General features: G+C 41.6%; 1 protein-coding gene across 1 annotated transcript; it reads left to right on the forward strand.

The window, feature by feature from the left end:
* Nucleotides 1-3586: 3586 nt before the first annotated feature.
* LOC103057086 (sulfotransferase 2B1) lies at nt 3587-10015 on the forward strand. The gene is made up of 6 exons (XM_025163275.2): nt 3587-3852; nt 5214-5422; nt 6120-6246; nt 6358-6452; nt 7980-8160; nt 9736-10015. The coding sequence occupies exons 1-6, from the start codon at nt 3717-3719 to the stop codon at nt 9849-9851; spliced, it is 864 nt and encodes a 287-aa protein (XP_025019043.1). The 5' UTR covers nt 3587-3716; the 3' UTR covers nt 9852-10015.
* The last annotated feature ends 623 nt before the right edge of the window (nt 10016-10638 follow it).

Raw genomic sequence — 10638 nt, forward strand, 5'->3', positions numbered from 1 at the left:
ATGGCAATGCAAAAAAAAAAAAATTGTTTTGCTTACACAAAGGAAAGCAGTCACACAATGGTCCGGCTTATACACTCTGCACTAAGCCATGATGTCATTGGTCTCGGTTTGGTTTAAATGTTGGGTGAGCCTGGCCAATTGCAGTTTATTCAGTAAACCATGATTTTAAAAAACCACAGCTTGATGCAGTGACTTAATCCAGTCAATAACTCATTGGTATGAAAAAGCCTGTGCTTGGGACTCAGAATGAAAATGTGCCGTTTAGTAAGATTGCCCTCTTTTCAACCAATCTCTGTAGCTCTGCTTCTAACAGCAGCCTTTATTTCAGTGTATATTTATTTAATCTCCTGTCACTGAAGGTTGGCGGGTGATCATGTTTCTCTTCCTAGTAGGATAAGATTTAGTTGCTGAGATTTGCACATTAAGCCACAGTTGCAGCCACTGGAAGGGGCACATCTGGTTGTTACATTTCCCATCAGCTGATTACTCTGCTTGAATGCATATAAAGCCCATAGCATTATATATTCTAGCTGAATTTCACATCCAAGAAATTGTAGGAGGAGACAGCACCAGGTCAAGTCCAACTGTTTGGACAAATTATTCCAATGAATTTGGAAGAAGAGCTGCCCCACCACTGTTTGAAACCAAAGCGGATGAAAACCCTTAGCTACAACTGGGGTAGAGTAGTAGATTTTCTGCAATGGCTGAGGGATGGATGGAGCGACCTTTCAGATCCTGCTCAACAGTGGAGCTGGGTTTGCATTTCACATTAAGCTAAAACAAGTTTGATGTGGTTTCAGCTGAATATGTTGTATGGCCTCAGCCAACTGGGGTTTATGGCACAGCCTGATCTGTGAATCCAGCCAATAGTGATTTAATGCAATAAACCATAAATCACCCAGCCATGAATGGGTGAACCAGTCAACAATGCTATGATTCCATCTACAGTTGGCTGATATTAAAAAAACAAGCTGGTCAGGGCCTGATTTAATTTAGTAGTTGGATGGAAGAAATCTCAGCGTGGTAAATTAGATTGGGAAGTTGGAAAAAGACCTTAGAAAAAGACCATGGAAAGCCACTTTCATCTTACTGGTGAGAAAACTTCATGGGCTTCTCCATGAAGATTAATTTGAGGGAGGAAAGATCTAATTACTATGCTTAAATGATTCCGGTGATGAATGTAAAGCTATCAAAGGGTAATTAATACCTATTAGATAGTTATAAGTATGGAGCCTCCCTCTTTCTGATTCATGCATTCTCTAATTGGCCTTAAACAAGTTCTTGCATCTCTCCATCTAAGGTCCATCTAATATCCCTCACAAGCTTGTTGTGTGTTGGCTTCTGACCTTTTCTTGAGGGGTTGGTTGGGTGGGTGGGAAGAAAAATAGGAGACAGCTTTGCTGAACAGCTGAATCTTGAGATACATCAAAAGATCTTCCAATGTGATGGAATGTATCTATGAGGAGAAGAGCAATGTGGGAGATCAAGGCTATCAGGAGGGAGGGGGTGCATTCCAGAAGGGGAACAGAGAGAAGAGACAATGCAATCCTCAAGGGGAGTGTGGGAAGCAAAAGAGTTCAGGGTAACCACTCCCTAGAATCTCCTGGGTATATCCACTAGTTGCTGTAGTATAGATTTAGTTTAGCAAGATTCTGTCTATGAGGTGTAAGCAGTAAAGGAACTATACTTGATTAGACTGTTTCACGTTGTTCTTGGGCTGGGCCTGACATCCTGTGCCCTGTGGCTTTCCTCACCCTATTGGGTGGTTGTCCAGCCATATTAATCGCATCGTACCAGCAGTTGCTTCTTGGTGTGCTAACAGCTGCCATAGCACCAAGTTCAGGAAGCCCAGATGTACCTGCCAAGGAAGCCATCGCTGCCTTGGTATTGTTTATGACAGCGTGTAGGAGGAGACAGCACCAGGTCAGGTCCAACTGGCAGGGCAGGTTTCTTTTAAGCAAAATTGATGCCTGATTTTTCTGATGTCACTTGGGCATTTGTTCTGATTGAGAAGGATGGGAGCATCCCTCCAGGGAACCTTGGTTGATTATAGGGGGTAGAAGGCAGAAGCTTCTCCGATGCTGGGTGTGCGTTCAACCCACATCCTGTCTTTGATCCTCAGTGATGCTGATGCCAAAAGATCTCTCTCTCTCTCCGTCCCTCTCTCTTAACACCTTAACACTAGGAGACAGGGTCACTCAATGAAACTGGTTGATGCTTGGGTCCGAAACAGGAAAAAGTAAGTACTTCTTCATGTTACATCTAACCAGCATGTGGAATTTGTTACTTCAGGTGGCTCTAAGGAAAGAGAATGAAGCAAAAAATGTGGTTGTTAAGTGACTCCAGTTGACTCCCATTTTCAGAGCAAAGTCTCTTATAGGACAAGGTGGTAGGGCAAACGAGGAACAAGTGGCATTGTTGTTATTATTATTAATATTCTAATGCTATTGAGCACCCAATCAAGGCAACTCTTTCTCCTTGTTTCATTATGCTTTCCAGAACTATCTGCTCTAACAGCACAAGACCCAGGAGACAAGGCATAACTAGCGCATTATGTGATTTAGTGATCATAATGTTGGATCAAGATCGGGGACCCAGTTCAAATGTCTACCCAGTGATGAAACTCGTTGAATGACTTTGGGCTAATTGTTATTTCTCAGCCTAACCTATCTCATAAGGTTGTTGCGAGGATAAAACAGGGAAGAGGGAATTCCTGCCCTTGGTTCTTTTTAGGAAAGGAAGGAAGTAAAGTTAATAAAACAAAAAAACAAATATGGATTAATCGGTTGATGTTGCTTTCTTCTGCATTTAAAAAAAATCAAGTATTTTCAATCTTACCTTGTAATTAAATGTACATAGAAACAGTATTTTTGATCTTGTTTACAAATAAACTTGTGAATTCTTTGAAGCGCTTATCTTAAAAAACAAACTTAGCAAGATTCTCACTAATCTGCAGTGGCCAAATGCAATAGATATATGTATTCCTAGTACAGAGAGGAGTGGGTTGTACCTAACAGTGTCATAATATTACCAGACGCCTCTCAAAAAAAGAAGCTGGGGTTTCTGCCCCACTTTGGAAATAAGTTGCCAATTCTGTAATTTGTTAAAACAACCACCACCACCACCCTTATGTGAACAAAATTCTCACTCAGTCCTAGATGAGATTTTAATTTGTTCCAGTAGGGAGTTTCTGCTATTTTGATGAAGCTTGAGAATTATACGCAGCATCTAAGCCTGGTGAGAAGCTGTGTGGGAGCCCCACCGAATGTCAGTGAGTGAGTGTGTGTGTGAAATTTAAGTGCTCAAACAAATTCTTATTGCCTCAAGACAGAGCAAATAAAAAAAGAGGGGAGCTAATGAAAGAGAAGAGGTGCTCTGCTGTGGCATATCAGCTTTCATCTTCCAGATGTAGCAGATTACAACTCCCATCATCTCTGGCTGTTGCAGCTGTAACTGAACATATTTGAAATATATATATATATATTTTAAAGTAACGAATAGAATGTGAACCAAGAAGATCTGAGTTCCAGTTTTCTGTCTGGCATTCCATGCTGCTTCTTTTTCTCCTTCTCATGTCAAACGTTCATAAATCTGTTCTAATTTTCAGAGGACACAACTAATTCTCCTGGCCACGAGGAAGAATCCTTTGAATTCAGTTTTGCAGCCAAGTTTCACAATTATTTTCAACCCCTTCCTGTTATCTGCTGGGCCCCAGGATGTTCAAAGAATATTTCCAGTATAAAGGGATCAGTTTTCCTCAAATCATCTATGCAAAACCTGTGTTGCAGATGGTAGAGCAGGATTTCCAAGTTCGAGATGACGATATTTTCAATGTCACTTATCAGAAATCAGGTAGAGTTTTTTGGTTACAGCTTCTGCTTGTGGGAAGGGAAAATGCTTTAGATTAGCAGGTGAAAGCAAGTTGATAATGATGATTTTGGCAGGAAAAGAAGAGCTGGTGTCCCATTCAGTTTCCATATGGGGCATAGCTCTTAATAATAGCATAAGTAAATTTTACAAAATGCTGCTTTTGGAAAAATGAGAAACAACAAAAACAAGAGCAGGCTGCACGAGCTGTTCATGTGCGACATTTAAAAGCAGCCAAACTTTTAAATTTGTTTTAACATTTTACTGTAGTTTGTAAACTACTTTAACTTTTACCTTTGAACTTCTTAATAAAGCACAGGATAGGGCAGTGTTTTTCAGCCTTGGGAACTTTAAGATGTGTGGACTTCAACTTCCAGAATTCCCCAGCCAGCCATGTTGGCTAGGGAATTCTGGGTGTTGAAGTCCACACACCTTAAAGTTCCCAAGGTTCAGAAACTCCCTGGGATAGGGAGTTAAGAAAGGCAAATGGATAATGTTACATGATATGAGCTTAGATAATTATATACAGGGCATGTGATGAGAATAAATAGAAATAAATGCTTGTAATTTCAGAAAATTAAACAGAGACATCCAGGAAACTTCAGATTAGACACAATGAGAAGCAGGAGGTCAGATGAGATGGAACCTTCTGGCTTTCACAGACAGGAATTTTCTTATGGAAGGAGTCTTCTTATGGTGTCTCCTTGTGGAAGGAGGAGATGAACTCTTTGAACATCTCCCTTTTATCCCAGCAATTACATACAGAAGCAATTGTTTGTTCAGAATTAAACTGAGCAATTGTACAGCTGGGATTCTAGAGTTTTCTGGGAAGCCCTGTTTGAATTGTACCTAAAGAAGCAAGGGAACAACAGAAGGAAAATATGGAAAATGACCTAGTGGCCTTAGTTCACCACTGTCTTCCCCAGATGTATGACCAACTTCCAGAGTTCCCTAGCCAGTGTGGCTATTGCTGTTACACATCTGGAGAGGCCAACCAGGTTGGGGAAGGCTGATTTAATCTTGACTTTACTAGGCCTGGGCAATTCCACCCAGACCCAGAATTTTGGCATGATTTTGCTAAATATTAATAGAACAGGTAGCTATCAAAATAGCTAAGCAAGGTTCCCTCCCCTGGAGTTAAGGGCTATAGGCCAGTTCAGTAGCGTGAAGGCGGATGATGCAACCTTCTTGCTGAAACTAAGCAGTTGGAGAACTATAACCAAAATCCTCTGTGCATATCACCCTGACTTTTAGATGGGACATATACATAATGAAGGGCATAAAGTAACCAGGATTCAGATGGATTAAACATGGCTTTCTTGGAATGGTTGGGGACTCTTTCTTAGGAACGGTGTGGATGCTGGAGATTTTAAGTCTCATCCGTAGCAACGGAGACCCTACCTGGTGCCAAAGCATCCCCAACTGGGATCGAGGTCCTTGGTTCGAGACAGTGATAGGATACAGAACAGCTCTAGCCAACAAGTCACCACGCATTATTAGCTCCCATCTGCCTTCACATCTTTTTGCAAAGTCATTCTTCAAATCCAAAGCTAAGGTAAGAAGGAAATTATGATCACAGCAGACTTCCATTTTAACATAACTCTTGCTGTTGCTCCATCAGCAAGCTTAGGTGACTAAGCACAGTCAGGATTGAGGCCCAGCATGGTGTACTAAGTCATGGTGTATTGTAACTGTGGTTTGTAGAGTGAGCCAGAAACAAGCCAGAGTCCATCTTACAGATGAGCAGCATTAGCATGACTTGTTTAGCCAATTTCAGATTTGTTGTCTCTCATTTTAGTTGCTTTGTTGGTACTCCTGTGAATTAATTAGAGGCTTGGGTGGGGTACAAAAACAAGTCAGAAACAAGACAGGAAAACACTAATAAATACTGCCTCTACAGCAAATTATAGTTTAAATGCTGGTCTACTGCACTAAAGCAAACCACAGTTTATTTGGTGGTCCCACTTAAGTGTGATGTCTGAGTTCAGCAAATTCAGGAAAAAGCTTCTCATTTGGCTCACATTCCATTTCCAGTGGTCTGCCTTTAGACATTAGGGATTGTAAAACAGTAGGTCTAATTATAATTATTATTTTGCCCTGCCTATGTTTATCAATAGCTGACTTGCAGACCAGGGAAAGGAATAGAATCTATTTTAATGAGGGTATGTTTGTCCAGATGGGCTCTGTTATTTTCTGATGTTGCATCTCATTTTTTGGCATCTTCCAACCATCCCCCTTTTTTCTGTAAATAGATAATCTACACAGTCAGAAACCCCAAAGATGTCTTGGTGTCCCTCTATCATTTTGCTTCAATGTTTCGCCCTTATAAAGATCCTGGCACCTTGGATCAATTTCTTGAGGGCTTTCTAAAGGGAGATGGTGAGTCAATGAAGGAATGGGTATAGAAGAAATTATGGTGTTCTTTCCTCCCCATATCTCCACCTTTCCCTGTGTCTCAATGTTCCCATCTAATTACTCTTGTGGTTACAGTGCCTTTTGGATCCTGGTTTGACCACGTTAAAGGTTGGATGAACTTGAAGGACAAAGAGAACTTCTTCTTCATTACGTATGAGGAGTTGCAAGAGGTTGTTATTATGTTATTTTGCTAGTAAATTCAGCGCTGGGTTTTATGAGCAGAGATACAACCACTAGGAGTAGGCTGTTCCTCGATTTGCCTGATAGTCAGACTCCAAAGGTCATCACAAAGTGTGGGAATTCTCACATTATCCTTTCGGTGGCATTCAGCATGTGTGATTGTGCTGCTTTCACAAATCCTTGGCTAGTTCAATGCTTTATGCTCTCCAAGGTGCAAAATGTGTGTGGAGGAGACTTTCCCCCTCTTGTGGCATGAAGACATAGCTTGTTCTCTGCTAGACCACTGGCTGAGTTTATGATTATTTGCTATGTTTCAAGCAAAATACATTAAAATGTCAAGTTTTCTTGTTTGTTCAGTGATCACAGTGCCTTTGAATGCCCATGTTCTCACAGCACTCAAACTCATGGTTAATTCAAACACAGTTAACCCAATTTTCTGACTTACGATAAAAGGCTGAACCAAAAACTAATCACACAATCTAGATTTTTTTTTTGCTTGATGAAAAAAAACATTAGTTTGTGGTTGACTTTGTCATACAAATATGGAGTTCTTGGTGCTCTCTCAGCTTGATTGTTTCCTTGCAGATGTTTCATTACCAACTAGGTAACATCGTCAGTGCGAGGGAGTGTGGGTTTGCTGCTGATAACAGTGATGATGTTACCTAGTTGGGTAATGAAATGTCTGCAAGCAAACAACCAAGCTCAGAGAGCACCAAGAACTCCATGGTTCAACCCTGAGCTACAGATATTCTCTTCTATTGTATTGTGTATGTTTACACAGGCATATGTAAAAAAACTGCCAAACCTTAATACACACACAACTCGGTTGTCCATTTACTGTGGAAATCTTTAACATGATGACACCCTACCAATAAAGAAGGGAATGCAGAAGATTGAATCTGTGAGGTCCAAATGCCTGTCTGTAGACAATAGAGGTCAGCAGTGGCCATTATTGTAAGCACTGTATGATCCAGGCCAGGAGGGAAGAGGAGCTGAATCTGACTGGCTAGGTCCTCCAGGGGAGGAAGGGGGGTTAATAAGTTTATGATGTCAAGATAGGGTTCCAGAGTCTTTATGTCTAGGGTGTCTCAGATTCAGGCAGTACAAATCAAACCAACTTTGAAAAAGAGAATGGCTGAATTCTGACTTTGTACTAAACCCTCCATTTGTCTGGTTTTGGTTTGGCTTGTAGTGGTGATCTAGCCAACAGGCTGATTAAAAGACACCCAGTTAAACATCGCTCAGCACTATGTATAAACCTAGTCAATGAGTTTGGGTGCCTTACTGAAAAAAGCAGTCTTGAAAACAATAGTGCTGTGAAGATGCTGGGCATAATCGTTTTGGTCCCCTCCCCTGAACTAGAGTTCCTCCAACTGTGTAAGGGCATCAGTATCTTTGGAAGAGACACACTAGTTAAAACTGAGTTTGAAACAGTTTCTGTTTTGAGCAGAACTAAGAATGCCAGGTGTATGCCCTCCGGCGTGGTTTTCAGGCTGTCTTGTCTGGTTGTCCTCCAGGATCTGCGGGGGAGTGTTATTCGCATCAGCCAGTTCTTAGGCAAAGACTTAGATGATGCAGCCATCGACTCCGTGGTTGCTAATGCCTCCTTCGAATCCATGAAGCGCAATAAGATGTCCAACTTCTCACTCACGCCGCACTTCATCATGAACCAAAAGAAAAGTACTTTCCTCCGCAAAGGTGATGAAGGGACAGAGCAGGGAACAACTTGCCATCTGGGTTTGCCGCACCCAGAGTGATCTTTCAGGGGGATACCACTGAACCCCCAACCTCTATGCTTTGCTTGCTAGCTGCAGGGTTTTTGAGTTGTAAGACCTGGCAGGATCCTCTTCTGTCCTCCTAGTTCCCTCAGCTCCTTTCTGAGATTCTCATCTCACTCACCTTAGCATCCCTTTGGAAGCATTAGTGCCACTTTGTTTATTTATAAACTGTGTTGAAATCAAATGATCCTCAAGTTTAGCTTTCCTCAGCCTGGTTCAGTTGCTTTGGACTACAACTCCTAGGATTCACAGCACCAATCTGAATAGTGGGGGTTGTGGTTTGGCACAACTGCAGGGCACGAGGTTGGTGAAAATGACTTAAATATAGAGAATTAATTGTAATGGGACACACACATATAACATCACACAGTCAAGCCTCCTCCCGTTCTCTGGCCAACAAATGAGCCTGTGGCATATTGTCTTCAGGTCTGTCGTCATCAAAGTGATCTACCTTGTGGAACAATGTTCTTTTTGGAAAGCAGGGATTCAACTTTCAAAGGTATCTCAGTTCCTGGTCAGTGGTAGAAGAGTAGAGATACTCATCCTTAGCTTTACAATCCAAGGGCTGTTGTACTTTGAGGGACCCTGCTTAACTTGAATAATTAAGAAAATTCACACACGAGCCCTTTCCTTTGCAGTCAGATCATTTGGCCTCCCTCCCCCCTTATATTTGCATTAATAAAACACGGCCACAAAGCAGTCTTGATGAAATCATTCTTAAGAAATCTACGTCAAGGGGCAAGTGGTATGCTGTGTAAAACTGGGATCTCCAAATGCATTTCTTCCATGTAGAAGAAGAAACAATAATTCATACATTCAAACTATAAAATTAAAATTTCAGGAACATTCTTACTCACTGCTCAATATTTCTGTCTCTTAAGAGCCACAAGAAGAGATCTATATCCCAAAAGGGAACAACCCTGATTTTAAGATGATAATCTCCCCAAAAGTAAGATTAGACAGAAAAATATTGTCTGTCTCCATTTTTGTATTCTTAGCCAATTTAAGACGATTCTCTTATATTTCAGGGCAAATTATCTGGGGAAAACCTATTTCTTTTGGGTAAATAGTGGTACAGGTAGTCCTCGATTTATGACCATTTGTTTAATGACCATTTGAAGTTACAACATGCTGAAAAAAGTTACTTACAACCAGCCCTCACACTTACAACCGTTGCAGTGTCTGTGTGGCCACATGATCAAAATTCGGGTGCTTGGCAACCAGCATGTATTTACGATGGTTGCAGTGTCCCAGGGTCACGTGATTGCCATTGCAACCTTCCCAGGGGGCTTCTGACAAGCAAAGTCAGTGGGGGAAGCCAGATTCACTTAATGATTGCGGCAAAAAAGGTAAAATTGGACGCAACTCACTTAACGACCACATCACTTAGCAATGGAAGTTTTGGTCCCAACTGTGGTTGTAAGTTGAGGACTACCTGTACTTCCTCCGCCATGTCTGACTCTAATAAATTATTATTTTATATTTTGGTTTCTAGGGATTTCTGGAGATTGGAAGAATCACCTGACTAAGGCACAAAGTGAATGTTTTGACCAAATTTACCATGAGCGTCTACAAGATTTAAGTGTCACTTTTCCATGGGACAAGGAATAAATTTGCCTTTCCCAGTTGATTCCCTCCATTACCAGATTGATTAATGACTATCAGGATACTACTAATTGTCTAGTGCAAGATGCTGTAGGTTAGTGGGAATGTCTAGGGGAGGGACAGGCAGTTATTCAGAGAGTTCTCCTGGATTTCATGGGAGAAGAGTGGGTGTAGGGGAAGATGGTCATTAAGGCCAGGAAGTCAGAGCTCAGGAAGTATGTGGGTTGTGGTGGATTAGATTCCAGAGGTGACCAACCCATAGTGCTGACATCATAGGTCTCAAGATATGGTTTTGGAGATACATGGTGCAGCCATCTTGCTGAAGCTAAGCACATCTGAATCTGGTCAGTGCCTGGACGGAAGACTATCTGGTAGCCCTATGTCAACCTCCTTGTCCATGGTGGAAGCTGCAATGTAAATACATTATAATAAATAAAATAAGGTAACTCATGGTTCTTTCTTTTAAAGAAGCACAGATAAACAAATGTGCTCCTCATCTCATCCCTGGCTTCTGATTCCAGTTCTCCTGGGGAGACAAGACTGATTCCAATATCTGAAGCTGTAGCCACCCGGGGTAGAACTTCAGGGACCAAGCAGAACATTTCCTGTTGCCATGACAGTTCTGCTCCTTTGTCATGGCAATAGGCCACGATATCTTAACTCTGCCCCAACAGGAGACCAAGGGGCAGACCAAGTATTTATAACAGGGGTGCACCACTTTCATTAGGTCAAGGACAATATTTGGCTTTAGATCAGCATGTTGAGGCTACACTCCAGAAAAGGGGGTGAGGTC

This window comes from Python bivittatus, unplaced genomic scaffold (genome assembly GCF_059951505.1).
Source record: "Python bivittatus isolate LINGU-HERP-01145 unplaced genomic scaffold, Pbiv_v1 ctg000440_np1212, whole genome shotgun sequence".
NCBI classification, from domain to species: domain Eukaryota; kingdom Metazoa; phylum Chordata; class Lepidosauria; order Squamata; family Pythonidae; genus Python; species Python bivittatus.